Source organism: Myxine glutinosa, chromosome 5 (assembly GCF_964187855.1).
Source record: "Myxine glutinosa chromosome 5, kmMyxGlut1.1, whole genome shotgun sequence".
In the NCBI taxonomy this organism is placed as follows: Eukaryota; Metazoa; Chordata; class Myxini; order Myxiniformes; family Myxinidae; genus Myxine; species Myxine glutinosa.
The window spans coordinates 53,602,970-53,623,310 of record NC_136265.1 but is presented as its reverse complement, the minus strand read 5'-3'; the positions used below and the strand labels follow the sequence as shown (position 1 = coordinate 53,623,310).

At 44.1% G+C, this 20,341-nt stretch overlaps 1 protein-coding gene across 4 annotated transcripts in view; it reads left to right on the top strand.

Moving 5' to 3' along the window:
• The window catches only part of GGACT (gamma-glutamylamine cyclotransferase), a 43,243-nt gene extending 33,579 nt beyond the window's left edge, over positions 1-9,664 (top strand). For all 4 annotated transcript variants that reach the window (XM_078778070.1, XM_068117072.2, XM_068117073.2 and 1 more), the window contains exon 3: positions 6,123-9,664. In XM_078778070.1, coding sequence (XP_078634196.1) covers positions 6,123-6,317 — 195 coding nt within the window. In that variant the 3' untranslated portion in view covers positions 6,318-9,664. The remainder of the gene's footprint in view (positions 1-6,122) is intronic.
• The last annotated feature ends 10,677 nt before the right edge of the window (positions 9,665-20,341 follow it).

Genomic DNA, 20,341 nt, shown 5'->3' with positions numbered 1-20,341 from the left:
CAACACAAATCCCGAGTTCGTTTCAATCAACATGAACGCCTAGTTAGTTTCAATCAATATGAATGCCTAGTTAGTTTCAATCAACATAAACGCCTGGTTGGTTTCAATCAACATGAACGCCTCGTTAGTTTCAATCAACACAAACGCCGAGTTAGTTTCAATCAATATGAACGCCGAGTTAGTTTCAATCAACATGAACGCCGAGTTAGTTTCAATCAACATGAACGCCGAGTTAATTTCAATCAACATGAACGCCTAGTTCGTTTCAATCAACATGAATGCCTCGTTAGTTTCAATCAACACAAACGCCGAGTTAGTTTCAATCAATATGAATGCCTAGTTAATTTCAATCAACATGAACGCCTAGTTAGTTTCAATCAACATGAACGCCTAGTTAGTTTCAATCAACACAAACGCCGAGTTAGTTTCAATCAATATGAATGCCTAGTTAATTTCAATCAACATGAACGCCGAGTTAGTTTCAATCAACATGAACGCCTAGTTAGTTTCAATCAACACAAACGCCGAGTTAGTTTCAATCAATATGAATGCCTAGTTAGTTTCAATCAATATGAATGCCTAGTTCGTTTCAATCAATATGAATGCCGAGTTAGTTTCAATCAACATGAATGCCTTGTTAGTTTCAATCAACATGAACACCTCGTTAGTTTCAATCAACACAAACGCCGAGTTAGTGAACGCCGAGTTAGTTTCAATCAACATGAACGCCTAGTTAATTTCAATCAACATGAACGCCTAGTTAGTTTCAATCAACATGAACGCCTAGTTAGTTTCAATCAACACAAACGCCGAGTTAGTTTCAATCAATATGAATGCCTAGTTAATTTCAATCAACATGAACGCCGAGTTAGTTTCAATCAACATGAACGCCTAGTTAGTTTCAATCAACACAAACGCCGAGTTAGTTTCAATCAATATGAATGCCTAGTTAGTTTCAATCAATATGAATGCCTAGTTCGTTTCAATCAATATGAATGCCTTGTTAGTTTCATTCAACATGAACACCTCGTTAGTTTCAATCAACACAAACGCCGAGTTAGTTTCAATCAATATGAACGCCGAGTTAGTTTCAATCAACATGAACGCCTAGTTAGTTTCAATTAACATGAATGCCTGGTTGGTTTCAATCAACATGAACGCCTAGTTAGTTTCAATCAACATGAACGCCTCGTTAGTTTCAATCAACACAAACGCCGAGTTAGTTTCAATCAATATGAATGCCGAGTTAGTTTCAATCAACATGAATGCCTAGTTAGTTTCAATCAACATGCACGCCGAGTTAGTTTCAATCAATATGAATGCCGAGTTAATTTCAATCAACATGAACGCCTAGTTCGTTTCAATCAACATGAATGCCTCGTTAGTTTCAATCAACACAAACGCCGAGTTAGTTTCAATCAATATGAATGCCTAGTTAGTTTCAATCAACATGAACGCCTCGTTCGTTTCAATCAACATGAATGCCTCGTTAGTTTCAATCAACACAAACGCCGAGTTAGTTTCAATCAATATGAATGCCTAGTTAATTTCAATCAACATGAACGCCTAGTTAGTTTCAATCAACACAAACGCCGAGTTAGTTTCAATCAATATGAACGCCTAGTTAGTTTCAATCAACATGAACGCCGAGTTAGTTTCAATCAACATGAATGCTTAGTTAGTTTCAATTAACATGAATGCCTGGTTGGTTTCAATCAACATGAACGCATAGTTAGTTTCAATTAACATGAACGCCTAGTTAATTTCAATCAACAGGAACGCCTAGTTCGTTTCAATCAACATGAATGCCTCGTTAGTTTCAATCAACATGAACGCCTAGTTAGTTTCAATCAACATGAACGCCTAGTTCGTTTCAATCAACATGAATGCTTCGTTAGTTTCAATCAACATGAACGCCTAGTTAGTTTCAATCAACATGAACGCATAGTTAGTTTCAATCAACATGAACGCTTAGTTGGTTTCAATCAACATGAACGCATCGTTAGTTTCAATCAACATGAATACTTAGTTGGTTTCAATCAACATGAACGCATAGTTAGTTTCAATCAACATGAACGCTTAGTTGGTTTCAATCAACATGAACGCTTCGTTAGTTTCAATTAACATGAACGCACAGTAGGTTTCAATTAACATGAATGCCTGGTTAGTTTCAATCAACATGAACGCCGAGTTAGTTTCAATCAACACAAACGCCGAGATCGTTTCAATCAATACGAATGCCTAGTTAGTTTCAATCAACACAAACGCCGAGATCGTTTCAATCAATATGAACGCCTTGTTCGTTTCAATCAATATGAACGCCTAGTTAGTTTCAATCAACATGAGTGCCTAGTTAGTTTCAATCATCATGAATACCTCGTTACTTTCAATCATCATGAACGCTTCGTTACTTTCAATCATCATGAACGCCTCGTTACTTTCAATCAACCCCAATGTCTAGTTAGTTTCAATCAACACAAACACCTGGTTAGTTTCAATCAACCCCAATGTCTAGTTAGTTTAAATCAACACAAACACCTAGTTAGTTTCAATCAACACAAACACCGAGTTAGTTTCAATCAACCCCAATGTCTAGTTAGTTTAAATAACCCAAACACCTTGTTAGTTCCAATTAACATGAATGCCTGGTTGGTTTCAATCAACATGAACGCCTTATTAGTTTAAATTAACATAAATGCCTGGTTGGTTTCAATTAACATGAACGCATAGTTAGTTTCAATTAATATGAATGCCTGGTTGGTTTCAATCAACATGAACGCCTAGTTAGTTTCAATCGACACAAACGCCGAGTTCGTTTCAATCAATATGAATGCCTAGTTAGTTTCAATCAACATGAACGCCTAGTTAGTTTCAATCAACACAAACGCCTTGTTAGTTTCAATCAACATGAACGCCTAGTTAGTTTCAATTTACATGAATGCCTGGTTGGTTTCAATCAACATGAATGCTTAGTTAGTTTCAATTTACATGAATGCCTGGTTGGTTTGAATCAACATGAACGTCTAGTTAGTTTCAATTAACATGAACGCGTAGTTAATTTCAATCAACATGAACGCCTAGTTCGTTTCAATCAACATGAATGCCTCGTTAGTTTCAATCAACACAAACGCCGAGTTAGTTTCAATCAATATGAATGCCTAATTAATTTCAATCAACATGAACGCCTAGTTAGTTTCAATCAACATGAACGCCTAGTTAGTTTCAATCAACATGAACGCCGAGTTAGTTTCAATCAACATGAATGCTTAGTTAGTTTCAATTAACATGAATGCCTGGTTGGTTTCAATCAACATGAACGCATAGTTAGTTTCAATCAATATGAACGCCTAGTTAGTTTCAATCAACATGAACGCCGAGTTAGTTTCAATCAACATGAATGCTTAGTTAGTTTCAATTAACATGAATGCCTCGTTGGTTTCAATCAACATGAACGCATAGTTAGTTTCAATTAACATGAACGCCTAGTTAATTTCAATCAACAGGAACGTCTAGTTCGTTTCAATCAACATGAATGCCTCGTTAGTTTCAATCAACACAAACGCCGAGTTAGTTTCAATCAATATGAATGCTTAGTTCGTTTCAATTAACATGAATGCCTGGTTGGTTTCAATCAACACAAACGCCTAGTTAGTTTCAATCAACATGAACGCCGAGTTAGTTTCAATCAACATGAATGCTTAGTTAGTTTCAATTAACATGAATGCCTCGTTGGTTTCAATCAACATGAACGCATAGTTAGTTTCAATTAACATGAACGCCTAGTTAATTTCAATCAACAGGAACGTCTAGTTCGTTTCAATCAACATGAATGCCTCGTTAGTTTCAATCAACACAAACGCCGAGTTAGTTTCAATCAATATGAATGCTTAGTTCGTTTCAATTAACATGAACGCCTAGTTAGTTTCAATCAACACAAACGCCGAGTTAGTTTCAATCAATATGAATGCTTAGTTCGTTTCAATTAACATGAACGCCTAGTTAGTTTCAATCAACACAAACGCCTAGTTAGTTTCAATCAACATGAACGCCGAGTTAGTTTCAATCAACATGAATGCTTAGTTAGTTTCAATTAACATGAATGCCTGGTTGGTTTCAATCAACATGAACGCATAGTTAGTTTCAATTAACATGAACGCCTAGTTAATTTCAATCAACAAGAATGCCTTGTTAGTTTCATTCAACATGAACACCTAGTTAGTTTCAATCAACACAAACGCCCAGTTAGTTTCAATCAACATGAACGCTCAGTTTGTGTCAATCAACATGAACGCCTCGTTAGTTTCAATCAACATGAACGCCTAGTTCGTTTCAATCAACATGAACGCCTAGTTAGTTTCAATCAACACAAACGCGTAGTTAGTTTCAATCAACATGAACGCTTAGTTAGTTTCAATCAACATGAATGCTTAGTTGGTTTCAATCAACATGAACGCCTAGTTAGTTTCAATCAATATGAATGCTTCGTTAGTTTCAATCAACATGAACGCTTCGTTAGTTTCAATCAACACAAACGCGTAGTTAGTTTCAATCAACACAAACGCGTAGTTAGTTTCATTCAACATGAACACCTAGTTAGTTTCAATCAACACAAACGCCTAGTAAGTTTCAATCAACATGAACGCTCAGTTAGTGTCAATCAACATGAACGCCTCGTTAGTTTCAATCAACATGAACGCCTAGTTCGTTTCAATCAACATGAACGCCTAGTTAGTTTCAATCAACACAAACGCGTAGTTAGTTTCAATCAACATGAACGCTTAGTTAGTTTCAATCAACATGAATGCTTAGTTGGTTTCAATCAACATGAACGCCTAGTTAGTTTCAATCAATATGAATGCTTCGTTAGTTTCAATCAACATGAACGCTTCGTTAGTTTCAATGAACATGAATGCTTCGTTAGTTTCAATCAACATGAACGCCTAGTTAGTTTCAATCAACATGAACGCATAGTTAGTTTCAATCAACATGAACGCTTAGTTGGTTTCAATCAACATGAACGCATCGTTAGTTTCAATCAACATGAACGCCTAGTTAGTTTCAATCAACATGAATGCTTAGTTGGTTTCAATCAACATGAACGCATAGTTAGTTTCAATCAACATGAACGCTTAGTTGGTTTCAATCAACATGAACGCATCGTTAGTTTCAATCAACATGAACGCATAGTTAGTTTCAATCAACATGAACGCATAGTTAGTTTCAATCAACATGAACGCTTAGTTGGTTTCAATCAACATGAACGCTTCGTTAGTTTCAATTAACATGAACGCATAGTTAGTTTCAATCAACACAAACGCCGAGTTCGTTTCAATCAATATGAATGCCTAGTTAGTTTCAATCAACATGAATGCCTCGTTAGTTTCAATCAACATGAACGCCTAGTTAGTTTCAATCAACACAAACGCCGAGTTCGTTTCAATCAATATGAATGCCTCGTTAGTTTCAATCAACATGAATGCCTCGTTAGTTTCAATCAACATGAACGCTTCGTTAGTTTAAATCAACATGAATGCCTCGTTAGTTTGAATCAATATGAACGCCTTGTTAGTTTCAATCAATATGAACGCCTAGTTACTTTCAATCAACATGAATGCCTCGTTAGATTAAATCAACATGAATGCCTCGTTAGTTTGAATCAATATGAACGCCTTGTTAGTTTCAATCAATATGAACGCCTAGTTAGTTTCAATCAACATGAGTGCCTAGTTAGTTTCAATCATCATGAATACCTCGTTACTTTCAATCATCATGAACGCTTCGTTACTTTCAATCATAATGAACGCCTCGTTACTTTCAATCAACCCCAATGTCTAGTTAGTTTAAATCAACACAAACACCTAGTTAGTTTCAATCAACCCCAATATCTAGTTAGTTTAAATCAACACAAACACCTAGTTAGTTTCAATCAACCCCAATGTCTAGTTAGTTTAAATCGACACAAACACCGAGTTAGTTTTAATCAACCCCAATGTCTAGTTAGTTTAAATCAATCTGAACACCGAGTTAGTTTCATTATCCCGAACCCAAACAATGAAACCCAGCACCTACATTATCAGATTTTATTTCCAATGGTCACTCGTGGCCTTGCATTTGTTTTGCAGATGGACGATGGCCCTGTGCTGGTTGAAGCGACGCACCAAGGTGCACACTACCTGAGTAAATGCTATAGCTACATGACAGATACGTTTTCCGAGGAAGATCTGGCACTGCCCTTCATTGACAAGTACGACTCCAATTCCACCACCAGTGGGCTGCGCTACATCCGACATCACGAGAGACAATCCGATGGAAAGTGATGCCATTCCCATGACTCATGTAAATTCCAAAATGTCACATGATTAGGGGCAATCTACAAATTATATACGCAATTACATTCGTATATGTGTGTGTGTGTGTGTGTGTGTGTGTGTGTGTGTGTGTGTGTGTGTGTGTGTGTGTGTATGGTATGTGTGTGTGTATGGTATGTGTGTGTGTATGGTATGTGTGTGTATGTGTTTGTATGTGTGTGTGTGTGTGCGTGTGTGTATGGTATGTGTGTGTGTATGGTATGTGTGTGTGTATGGTATGTGTGTGTGTGTATGGTATGTGTGTGTGTGTATGGTATGTGTGTGTGTATGGTATGTGTGTGTATGTGTTTGTGTGTGTATGTGTGTGTGTGTGTGTGTGTGTGTGGTATGTGTATGGTATGTGTGTGTGTATGGTATGTGTGTGTGTGTATGGTATGTGTGTGTGTATGGTATGTGTGTGTATGTGTTTGTGTGTGTTTGTGTGTATGTGTGTGTCTATATATGTGTGTGTGTGTGTGTGTGTGTGTGTGTGTGTGTGTATGGTATGTGTGTGTGTATGGTATGTGTGTGTGTATGGTATGTGTGTGTGTATGGTATGTGTGTGTGTATGGTATGTGTGTGTATGTTTGTGTGTGTTTGTGTGTGTGTGTGTGTGTGTGTGTATGTGTGTGTGTATGGTATGTGTGTGTGTATGGTATGAGTGTGTGTATGGCGTGTATGGTATGTGTGTGTATGGTATGTGTGTGTATGGTATGTGTGTGTATGTGTTTGTGTGTGTTTGTGTGTATGTGTATATGTGTGTGTGTGTGTGTGTGTGTGTGTGTGTGTGTGTGTGTGTGTGTGTATGGTATGTGTGTGTGTATGGTATGTGTGTGTGTATGGTATGTGTGTGTGTATGGTATGTGTGTGTGTATGGTATGTGTGTGTGTATGGTATGTGTGTGTGTATGGTATGTGTGTGTATGTGTTTGTGTGTGTTTGTGTGTATGTGTGTGTGTATATGTGTGTATACAGTGCATTCAGAAAGTATTCAGACCCCTTCACTTTTTCACATTTTGTTATGTTGCAGCCTTATGCTGAAATCGTTTAAATTCATTTTTTCCCTCATCGATCTACACTCAATACCCCATAATGACAAAGAGAAAACAGGATTTTAGAAAGTTTGCAAGTTTATTAAAAAGAAAAAACTGAAATAAAACTAAAACTAAAAAGAAATGGGAGAAACTTCCAGAAGGACAACCATCACTGCAACACTCCACCGATCTGGGCTTTATGGCAGAGTGGCCAGATGGAAGCCTCTCCTCAGTGAAAGACACATGAAAGCCGCTTGGAGTTTGCAAAAAAGCACCAAAAGGACCCTCAGACTGTGAGAAACAAGATTCTGTGGTCTGATGAAACCAAGATTGAACTGTTTGGCTTCCGTCTGTCCACTCTGACATATAGCCCAGATCGGTGGGGTGTTGCAGTGATGGTTGTCCTTCTGGAAGTTTCTCCCATCTCCACCCTGGATCTCTGGAGCTCAGCCAGAGTGACCATGAGGTTCTTGGTCACCTCTCTTACCAAGGCCCTTCTCCCCCGATTGCTCAGTTTGGCCGGGCGACCAGCTCTAGGAAGAGTCGTGCGAAGTCCTTCCTCGGCACACCTGAGCTCCTCACCACATACAAGGCTTTCATCCGCAGCTCAATGGAAAACTGTTCTCCCCAATGGGCTGGTGCTCCTGCCTCACACCTGGCTCGGCTTCACGCTGTTGAATCCAAAGCTTTCAAAATCATTGGAATCTCCCGCGATGAAGCTATCTCTGAGGGCCTTTCACTCACTCACCGCAGGCAGGTAGGTGGCCTTTCTGTCTTCTACCGACTCCTCTCCGGCCTTGCTCCCCCAGCTCTCTCTGTGCTCTGTCCCCCAAATATTCCTACAGGTCGCACAAGATCTGCCAGCAACCCTCTGATGGTTAAACTGCCGAAATCTCGGCTCTCTGCTCACCTTCACTCTTTCATTCCTCTTTTCTCCCGCCTGTGGAACAAACTCCCACACTCCCTTCAATCCCTCTCCTCCCTCCAGGTCTTTAAAACAGCTGTTCACCACCATCTCTTATCTTCCCCCATCCATAACCTTGATCTTTTCTACCCCCACTAATTCACCCCAGATCCACCTTGTTTGAAATTCCAACTTCTTTCCTGGAAATCCTGGCAGTGCCCATATGTTTATACCTCTCCCACCCCCCACCCCCCTTCTCATGCCTCCCCTCCTTCACATGCCTCCCCCCCAAAGCCCTCTCCCTCCCACAGATCTCTCGATGTCTCCATGTCTCTCGGTCCCTGCTCTCAAATGTTGTGTTTGTGTCCTTCCCCCTCTCTCCCCATCTTGTCTACCGCTCCCGATGTTATTTGTTTTATGTGTCTGTTTGTCTTTCTGTGTGATTAATGTTCGCTCTTTCACGAGCCTCGATCTTGTATTAAAAAAAAAAAAAAAAAAAAAAAAAAATATCCTGGTTGTTCCAAACTTCTTCCATTTAAGAATTATGGAGGCCACTGTGCTCTTGGGAACCTTCAATGCAGCAGAGATTTTTTGTAGGCTTCCCCAAATCTGTGCCTCGACACAATCCTGTCTCTGAGCTCTGCAGGCAGTTCCTTCGACCTCATGGCTTGGTTTTTGCTCTGATATGCATTGTCAGCTGTGAGACCTTATATAGACAGGTGTGTGCCTTTCCAAATCATGTCCAATCAATCGAATTTACCACAGGTGGACTCCAATCAAGGTGTAGAAACATCTCAAAGATGATCAAGAGAAATGGGAGGCACCTGAGCTAAATTTCAAGTGTCATAGCAAAGGGTATGAATACTTATGTCAATGTGATATTTCAGTTTTTTCTTTTTAATAAATTTGCAAAACTTTCTAAAATCCTGTTTTCTCTTTGTCATTATGGGGTAATGAGTGTAGATTGATGAGGGAAAAAATGAATTTAAACGATTTAAGCAAAAGGCTGCAACATAACAAAATGTGAAAAAAGTGAAGGGGTCTGAATACTTTCTGAATGCAGTGTGTGTGTGTGTGTGTATGTGTGTGTATGTGTGTTTGTGTGTGTGTGTTTGTGTGTGTGTATGGTATGTGTGTGTATGGTATGTGTGTGTGTATGGTGTGTGTATGTGTGTGTGTGTGTGTTTGTGTGTGTGCGTTCCACTTGTCCTGTATCTGAATGAAGAATCCAAGTTTTCTTTTCCTGATTTAATAAGTGGCATTTCCGAGAAGACGTTTATCGATCGTTTCCCGTTTCCGGAGAGACCGCTCCTGATTTTTCGATCATATAGAAAAAGCTGTTTTATGTCATGAACATTAAATGAAGCACACACAAAGAAACTTGTTTTTTGATTTTGATACTTTTACAGAGCATCAGTGATGCCTTCCCAGTGTCCGTTGTGCATGTTCTATCCTTTTAAATGCTGAGCATCAATTCAGTGAGCAGCACGTACCATTTTTAAAGTCTTTGGTACGACCATAGACAGCTTGAATTAAGGACTGTAGGCGCTCATGCTCGGGTCTTGCAACTTGGTTCCTATGCTGTGAACCAGGCCTGAAAATGAATTTACAAATAGCTATGTAATTTCTCAACCAATATACACAATTAAACCAAATTTGTTACACAAATATAGCCCAGACATTTCTCCATCATATGTGCTCAAAATTTTTTGCAATGACTAATGCAATTTGTAACATTACTTAAACTCTGCAATATATATGGGAATTTAAAGCAATTGTTTTCCTACACTAAGTTAGCTCAGATTCATTATAATTCAAGGTGTCTATGCATCAGACAATACCGCTATATGAATGTGATGAGCCCATATGTTCCTAATTGTATAGGATTCAACACTTCAAATGAGTTTTCCAAGAAAACAAAACAATCATGGAACTGAACTAATAAATGAAGCAATAAATTCCACATTCCAATGCCACCTTCATTGGAACGTCAGGCATTGACAGCCGCTTCGTGAAGGACTTGCACAAAAAAACGTAATGCAGGTGAATGTTTATACACGCAGTCAATGGCAAAACTGCAAATGCGGTATCCGCGAATGTCACTTGGAGAAACCCCCACATCATTTCCTTATTCTGCTTTAAACTCAATCTCTCCATATTTTCATTGCAAACAGCATCATTCCAATCAAAAATTAATACTATGCCATAGTATAACAAAATACAATGTTAAAAACACTCGTGATGTAAACTAATATTGACCGATCTGATAACGAATACAGACGAATTTGCCGGTGAGAAAGGGCAGATATGAAACGCTTCACGCAAATAGAAACTCAAAATCATGATTGTATTGTGATATTATCAAACCAGCGAATGTTCATCATCATGTTTACTTCCGGATCGTGTATATATATATACATATATATATATATATTGTTACGGTTCTCTACGCCGCCCTTAATCCCCTTACCAAGGGGGGATTAATCCCCTTGTCTTTCTGGGCTTGGCGGAACCGAGGCTTATTACGTCCCTTCCGGAAAAACGCGGAGTAGGGTTTCGGGACCACTTCTCGCTCGTACCAAATTCCCCGCGCTGCCCTGGGAGCAAGGAAACAAGCCTCGCACGAACCACGTGTGCTTTGAGTATGCCGAGCGGATTGCGTACACGTGGTCCGCGCAGTTACTTAGATGTTGGAACCCGATTAGAGCGGTTCTACCCATAACATGCTTAGCCAATCGAAGAAACCACAGAACCGGCGAATCAGGAAGAACGGAAGAACAAAGGGTTTAATTATTTCCCACACGTATATACAATGTTCAGGGACGCAGAGACACAGAGTAGCCTTAAACAGTCTTAACTAAATCCCAGACAATGGGCCCGGCTCACACTCACACAGAGAATTGCAGATGGGTAGATGTTCCCCAACGCGTCCACGTGGTCGTCCAGAGACGGCCTCCGTCCGGCTCTCCACGGCCCCGGCACGTCCCGCGCAGATGGTGGCAGGCGAAGGCAGGGACTCGTAGCGCGTCTCTCGAACAAGGCAGATGTTGGGGCGGAACGGCAAAGGGTGGACTTTAGCGCGGCTGGCGGTTACTCAGCCGTTCTCACTCGCGCGTCTCAAATGCGCTGTATTCGGTTCAAGCGCGTCTGGCTGCGCCCGCGTATATGTACAGTTCTCACACGCGGCCAACTCCTCTTTCCATACACTCCGAGCTGGTTAGCGCGCATTGTCGTGCAAGTTCTCTGCTTCAAGTCCTCTCACCAACCCTTGTGCAACGCGAGTCCTTTGTTCGAGTCCTGTTTGCCGCAAGTCCTCTCGAGGTCTGGTCTTATAGCTACGGCCCCCGAACCTTCTGGAACACTCTCGAACCTTCTCGCCACGCCCTGTGACGCAACGCCGCTGTCACCACCTCGGAGCTCTGATTGGCGGCTCGTGCTTACCATCAGCGCTTCTGCTGTGCCGCCCTCGACTCCACCTCGGTCCTCCTAGCCTGCCTCGTGTTAACTCGCCCAATAATGAACCAACGTTAATGCAAAAGGGAGTGAAGCTATAGACGTAGAATGATCGGTGGCAGTAGGGCCTATCTCCTGTCTCCTACTCAACGCAGACTAACAATGGAAAGGAACTAAGCTCACAAATACTAAGACATAACTATACTATCACGAGGCTACATGTTGCTTGTGTGACTAACTATGGGGGGGCAAATTTGAACCTTTATTAGGCTCACTTTACAGACTCAAAACCGCAACAATATATATATACATATGGGAGTGTACACTGGATCAGCACATCGCTGCGTCCTTGGATGATCATATAGAAAATTGAGTACCAGCTTGCTGGGATGAATGATCCCGGTGTTTACCCCGATTTAGAATAGGTACATCTGGGATGAATGATCCTGGTGTTTACCCCGATGTAAAACAGGTACACCGTATCTCTGTGCATCATAAGAGGCGACTTAGGGTTGTTGTCAGGAAGGGCATCCGGCCATAAAAACATTGCCTCAAACAGGGAACCATGATTGTCATGGGGCCCGCAAGGCTAACCACCCCCCCCCCCCCCCAGCGGGGAAAAATGGCCTTAAAACAATCATTCATTCATATATATTTACATATATATATAGGGTGGTCCAGAAACCCTGGGCACATTTTGAAGAACGATACCTGCAACAAACAACTAAGTTTATTATTGTTATTAGGTGCAAAACAAAACATGATTACTCATTAAACAGTTTAATCGGTCTAATATAAATGAAACAGATCAGTTCAAATGTTCAAACTGCTTTCCTTCATTGTCTATGCACAGCCCAAACCCCAAAGGAAGAAATCACAGGGTGTTGTTAAATCACAAGACCGCGGCGGCCATTCAACCGGACCACGACGGCCAATCAATTTGTCTGTAAAGTTTAAATCAAGGGCCTGGCATACTGGCAGCATAATGAGCGTGAGGTGCATCTGGCAGCATAATGAGCAGGCGCACCATCATGCATGAACCACATTTGGCCATCATTGAGTGGAAATACATGCTGCTCCAACATTAGAAGGTAATTTGCAGCATTCACATATTCTTCGAAAAATATTGGTCCAACAACGCCTCCAGAAGAAATGCCCAGATGGACACTTTAGCTTGACACTGGACGTTGTGCTCAACAGTAAATCATGGGTTGTCTACTGCCCATATCACGCTGTTATGACGATTCACTGAACCAGACAAAGTAAACTTGGATTCATCTGAACACAAGATCCTGTTCTGCAAATCATTGTCCATATCCATTAACCCAAGCGATGTCTCACATGTCTCAACATGCCTGTCAAAATCATCCTCAGATAGTGAGTGAATTAATCTGTGTATGCATGGTTTCGCAGTAAGGTCTTTTAGTATTCTTGGAATTGATGATCGGCTTATGTTGGTGACGTTTGATTAACGACGAGTTGAGAATTATGTGTTACTGTCTAGTTGTTGTTGAATGGCCTCATTGTTGGAAATGGAAACATCTAATGTTGTTGAATGCTTTCCTCAGTTCGAACAGTACGAGGCCTACCTGGTGACTGTTTTGTAAGAATGCTGCCGGTTTCATCAAACTGCTTGTTTATTCTGCCGATGGTTCTTCTGTCAATTGCGTCGGCGCCACATTTTTGACAAGTTGTCTGTGAACTTCAGCCGAATTTCCAGATACAGAATACAAGCGTGCAGCATGAAATTTCTGTCTCACGATATCCTCCAGCATATTAGGGCGTCTAATTCACAATGAACTGAACTAATGCAAAGACAAACGCGTGCAGCACAGTGAGCAAAGCTCACCCCGATCCATATCACGTGATGCACCTCACCCTGTTGCGTATCATGTGATGCACCTCACCCTGTTGCGTATCACGTGATGCACCTCACGCTGTTGCGTATCACGTGATGCACCTCAACCTGTTGCGTATCACGTGATGCACCTCACCCTGTTGCGTATCACGTGATGCACCTCACCCTGTTGCGTATCACGTGATGCACCTCACCCTGTTGCGTATCACGTGATGCACCTCACGCTGTTGCGTATCACGTGATGCACCTCACCCTGTTGCGTATCACGTGATGCACCTCATGCTGTTGCGTATCACGTGATGCACCTCACCCTGTTGCATATCACGTGATGCACCTCACCCTGTTGCGTATCACGTGATGCACCTCACCCTGTTGCGTATCACGTGATGCACCTCACCCTGTTGCGTATCACGTGATGCATCTCACCCTGTTGCATATCACATGATGCACCTCACGCTGTTGCGTATCATGTAATGCCTGTGCGTGTTGAAGCGGTCACATCCATTTACGAATAATCATGTTTTGCACCAACGAACAATAATAATCTTAGCTGTTTGTTGCAGGTATCGTTCTTCAAAATGTGCCCAGGGTTTCTGGACCACCCTGTATATATATGTATATATATATATATATATATATATATATATATATATATATATATATGTATATATATATATATATATATATATATATATGTATGTATGTATGTATGTATATATATATATATATATTGTTGCGAATATGGAATTTGGCCTCCATATCCGCTTGTAAATATTCCCCTATTTTCTCCAATACTCCCCAACTTTCCCCAATCCCCCATTCCCTAGTCCCATTGCATGTAAATAACAATCAGTAGAGCCGACCTTCCCCTTATTCCCCCATTAAATGTCGTGCCCAGGTCCACCGCACCACACGTAGACAACTTTCGGACATCTTCCTAGTTATTCTTAATCTATGTCAGTTAAGGCCTCGTTTCCATTAATTATGACTCTTCGTTGCACCAGAATGTGATTATATGGCATCAGTAGTGAGTTTAGGACCTTTCCCATACCTCCTCCCATCTTCTTCCCCAAACAACAACAATAACAACAACTACAACAACAATTACAACTACTACTACGACTACAACAACAGAGGGGCGGGGAGTGTGCGTCCTCACACCGGCTCGGTTACCCGCCATGACCATGCGCTCCACGGCGTTACCCCGAAGGGGCTGGCTGTCAGCTCCTCGTCAGGGGCGGAGCCAGTAACCCCCCCACGCACCCAATGAGAAGCAACGTGCCGATTCCATCTGGGGCGGAGCTAACGAGCCGAGGGCGTGTCACTCCCCGCCGGATATACGCGGCCCCGCGCCGGATGTGATGTCAGATGCGCCTCAGCTTGGAGAGAGAAGCCACCGCCACCCCCAGCGCGACGATACCTCCCCGCATCTTTGGACCGGACCGGACCGTACTGTACCCTGCTTTGAGCCAAGAGTGCACCTTGAGCCATCGCTATCTGCCTTTCCTTGCCATCAACCCCCGTGTGAGTCAGCCTTGTCCCGTTTACCTGTCGTCTGTCCGGGGTTAATATAAGAGTGTGTCTAAGTGCCTGTCTTTCTGTGATTATACTTCTAGCCCCTGTAATCTGACCTTTCCGTACGAATATAATCTCCTCCGGAGGTCTTGAGAATCGAAACCTTGGTGTCGTATTGTGTTATTGTAATCCAGCCGGGTGTCTTCTTTTTCTTATTGAGCCAGCATCGCGCGACTAGTCAACGTTCGGGTATAATATCGAGCATAATCTTGTGCAGACGTGGTCATCCCAAAACCGCTCGGTGAATAACATCCAAGCCACGTCTGTAACAATTGGTTGTCAGGAGTTGGATTCGAACCTGGGACTAAATTTATTTAGCCCAAATTTTGGACACCAATTGTGTTAGTACGGTAACAATTGGTGTCGAGGAGTGAAATTCGAACCCGGGACTAAATTTATTAGGCCCAAATTGGTAACAAGTAGAATCGATTCGGAGCGCGTTTCCCGCGCGAAATTATAACGGCAAAATTTGTATTTGTTTTACGAAACTCGAATTTTGCAAGTCGCGCTATGGCGGATCAAGACGGCTGGGGTCCGGTAGGGGAGAGTGAGGCAGGGTCGGTCCAGGACCAAATTGAGACACATGAGGGACATGAGGAGAGCGAAACAGCGGGGGTAGCAGGTGCACAAAATGGCGCTCTCGCGCACGATGCTTCAGGCGCGCAAAAAGGCGCCTCGCTGGTCACCGTGCCCGCGACCGAAGTAGCGCCGCTGGGAAGATTGGAACTTTTTTTTATACAAATGACGGCCCTTATGGAAAAGAATAGTGAGCGATTGGAAAACCAAATGGGGGTAATGAGGGACGAAGCGAGGGCTCGGAGTGAGCAATTGGGGGTAATGAGGGACGAAGCGAGGGCTCGGAGTGAGCAATTGGGGGTAATGAGGGACGAAGCAAGGGGTACCGGTGAGAAGTTAGACAATAATTTTGAGGAGTTAGACAAGAAAATTGGGAAGTTAGACAATAATTTTGAGGAGTTAGACAAGAAAATTGGGAAGTTAGACAAAAATTTTGAGGGGTTAGACAATGGGATAAAAGAGGTGAGAACTGGGTTAGAGGGGGTAGAAAATAGAATGGCTGCCCAGGAGAATCAGATAGAGGGAGTGAAAACTGGGTTAACGGGGGTAGAAAACAGAATGGCCGCTCAAGAGAATCAAATGGAAGGGATGCAAAAAGGGTTAGAGGGGTTAGAAAACACCATGGAAGGCAAATTGAGGGACATGAGGGACCAAGCGGAAAGGGAAGTTAACCAAATGGGGCAGCAGATAGAGGGGGTCAGAATGGGGGTAGAAACCAAACTGGATGCTCACAGGGAGGAAATGGAGCAGATGAGGGTGGCATCTGGGCAGGAGATGCAAGTGATGGGAGAGGAGATCAGAAGAGGAGTGGGTGAGGAGGTCGGAGGAGTGCGCGAGGAGGTGAGGCACTGTGAGGAGCACATGGAAAAGGAGGTGAGAAAGGGGACTGTAAAGTTACAAGGGGGCATAGAGGTCCTGACGCAGGAGGTGGAACAGCTGACGGAGGGACAAAAAGGACTAACGGAGCAGGTTCAAAGGAACACTGCGGTATTAGGAGGGTTGAAAGCGACACAAAACGACATAAAAAACGACTTAATAGCGACGAAGAGGGAATGTCAGATGGTACGTGAGGGACTGACAACGAGGTTGGACGAGGTGATAGAGGTAATGGAGACGAAGGACCGGCAGGTGAGGACGCACATGGAAACGGTCAAGGTAGCCTTGGAGGACGAGCTTGAGGAGACGTACCGGGGAATAAAAGAGGTGAAGCAAAAATTAGAAGAAGTGGAAGAAGGGGTGAGCGAAATTAAAAAGCGACGGAGAGAGGATAAGAAAGAGATAAAAGAGGAGGTAAAAGAATTGGTCCAAAGTCTGTGTTTGGATCGTGATGAAGTGCTCATTAACCGGATGAGGGATTCGCAGGTGATGGAGGAGAAGCGAAGAGAAAGAGGACCCGGTGTAAGTGGTGACCAATATGGTCGTGCGTATGATGCGCCAGGGGATTTAAGAAGCTTGGGGGTCGAGATAGACCCGGGTGTTCGTGAGAGGCCGTTGGTGAGGTGTGCGACAGGTCTGGTGTGCGAAAAAGGAGGTGTGCAAGAAAGTCCGACTCTGGGGTGTGTGAGGAAAAAGTGCGTGCCAAGGAGTGAGTGTGCTGGCGAGAGTGAGTCGGTCGTAGCGTGTGTGCGAGGGAGCACGTGGAAGCGCGGTGTGGTGAGTGTTGCAGAGGGTGTGACGGGAGAGTGTGCGCAGGAGTGTGCGCGAGAAAGGTGTGTGACGGACAGGTGCATGGGGAAAGAGTGCGCTGTCAGAAGTAAGGAAGAGTGTCCACCTGTGGTGAGTGTTACAGAGGGTGTAACGGGAGAGTGTGCGCGAGAAAGGTGTGTGACGGACAGGTGCATGAGGAAAGAGTGCGCTGTCAAGAGTAAGGGTGAGTGCGCTGTCAAGAATGGAGGTCAGAGTGGTGAGAGTGACATGGAGCGTGAGTTAGTTGTGACAGGTGAGCGAGGATGTACACCTGGGATGGAAGGATGCACACCTGGAATGGTAGAGCGTGAGTGGGAATGCACGCTGGAGTTGGTGGTGAGGCACGTGGTTGGGTGTGCGAATGAGAGCACACCTGTGATTGTCACAGAGGAGGTGACTGAGGAGGGGGCGCGAAGAGGTGTTTTGGTGAGGTGTGCGAGCAACGAATGTGTGCCAAGGTGTTCGGTGGTCAGGTGTGTGACCAAGGCTGTGAGTGGAATGGGTGTACCTGGGTGTGTAAGGAAAGGTACGAGGAGCATGGGCACAGCTGGATGTGTGAGCAAGGAACGGGCTGCGGGGTGTAAGCGTCCAGGTGAAGCATCGACGTTACACGGGTTAGAGGTTAGAGCGACTTTTAGCCGAAGCAGGCCCTCGGTGCGTGCCGGGCCTCGCTTTGAACGGCCGCGTCCAGGCTCCACTAGGCGGAGCTGGCAGCCCGATAGGAAGGGTCGTTATGGCGACCACGTTTTGTTGAGACGTGCCGGCAGGTCGAGATCGGGACATTGGATGGCTCCGTGCCGAGATGGTGCGTGGGATCTCGGCCCGGGTAAACCTCCTTCCCTGCACCGAGTGCTGGACGCATCCAGCCGCTGGCACAAAACAACCAGCATCCATTGCTTGGCTTTACGAAACCGGGCTTTGGACAGGGATTGGCGCACCGAGAGGTATTAGTGAGTAGACTGGGTGATGAGGTTAGTGTTTTGGACCCAAAATTAGAGAAAAACAAAATTTGATGATTGGCAAAGGATTGGCAGTAGTGATTGGCAGATGATGGGCAGTGATTGGCCAAATTTTTGATTTGTTGAAATTTGATGTGCAAAATTGGTAGTGAGAGACCCCCGATGTGGTGGGATGGCAAATCCACCATCCCTCACAGGTGGGGGGCAAAGGAGCAATAGCTTATGGGGTGTATGGCAGTGAAAACTAGCCCGGGTGGGTTAGGATATTGTGTGTAGGGATCTAGAAGAGATTGACATTAGGTAACGTTAAGTTTAGTTAGTGACTGATACCTGTAGTGGGGACGCAGGTAGATTAGTGTGGATGATAATGACGTGGGAGCGCAATAGTTTAAAGGGACGACTGGGAAGCGCAAGTTTCAGAAGGGAGTAGTTAGCTGAGATGATGCCGTGTGGTTGAGAGTTGAACAGGTGTGATTGCACAGGTGTGCAACTGGACAGGTGTGTGGAACAGTGTATGAGTAGTGAGTGTTGTGGATCAGCGCGAATGCGCTTGGGGAGAGAAGGGTGCAGGTGGCACCAGGTGTGAGAGCACAGGTGTGCAGGTACAGGTGTGTGGAGAGAGTTGGAGTGAGTGGTACGGAGTGGTGTGCATGGTGCGAAGGTGTGGATGGGGGAAGAGTGGACCCCTTTCACGAGTACCCGGGGCGGGTAGTGTAAGTGTTAGGTAGAGGGTGCAGGTAAATTGTGGTTGGATATTGGCATTTGTGGTGCGGTTGCAGAATGGTGTTGTGAATGGGTGCATTAGTGTTGTGGAAATGGCTGGGCGTGTAGCCTGTTAGTGTGTGTAGTTGGTTGGGCACTCCACCACTGTGAGGATGTCGGCCAGGTGAGGCCGCAGGTGGGCTCTGGGAGCCGGTAGTTGTGAGTGGGTGCCTGAGGATCCCGGGTGTGGATCGGGCAGCCCAGTGCCAGAGAGGGCACGGAGTGGGGAGAGAGCCAGAGGGCCTTCCCCAGGTAGTTAGGTTAGGGTGAGGAGCAGGTAAGCTCGGAGGCAACTGCAGTGGTGGAGGTGTGCAGGTGGGTAGACCCACTGGGAGAGGTACACGCCGCAGCCCAGAAATTGTGCGAGGGCACCGTGAGATGAATCGGGGGAGTGAGACCCCAAATTGAAAAGCACCACAGGTTGGCCAATGGGAATTGGTTTTTAGAACCCATAGTGTAAGAGGGCCAATGGTTTGGCCGGAGAAAGACCCCGGGTAGTGTAAAGTTGTTAAAGTCATTTAGGAAATAGTTAGGATTGAAGAACCTGTCGCACCATACGCAGCCACTTACCTGTGGTGATGATGATGACTCCACACCTGTGTTTTCTTTGTTTTGTTGCAGGAGATGAATCGCTGTGTGGATTTGTGAGACGCATCACGACGTGGATGAGACATTGGGGTGATTCCATCTCTCCCTCCCTAGGAGGGACTGATGATGAATTGGTAATGGCAAATTTTGATGTTGAGTTGGAGATGGCAAATTATGATGAGAGTTGAAAATGGCAAATTTGATTGGTTAGGAGGGAGAGAAGACGAATTTGGTTTATGGGAGGAACGGGGAAGACAGTAGGGATGTTTGTTGATTTGTAAAGTAGATGTTTATGGGTAGTGTTGTGTTTTGTGGATACAGTAAGGGGTAAGGGAGGGGCCATGTAGGTTACCTGGTGGGGGGGGGGGGCATACGATAGGAACGTACCTGTCTCACCTGGTTCCCATGTGCCCCCAGTGTGCATCACCTTACATTGCGTGCACTTTTGCGCCCTTACCACCTTACTCACTTGTTTCTTCTTTTGTCTCCCACCTCCGAGGATCTGGCTTTGGGGTAGAGAGAGAGGAGAGAGAGGTGCTGGCTGCGCAGTTGTGGGCCTGCACTTTCGCTGTTTGCTGCCGGGATCGATACACCATATGG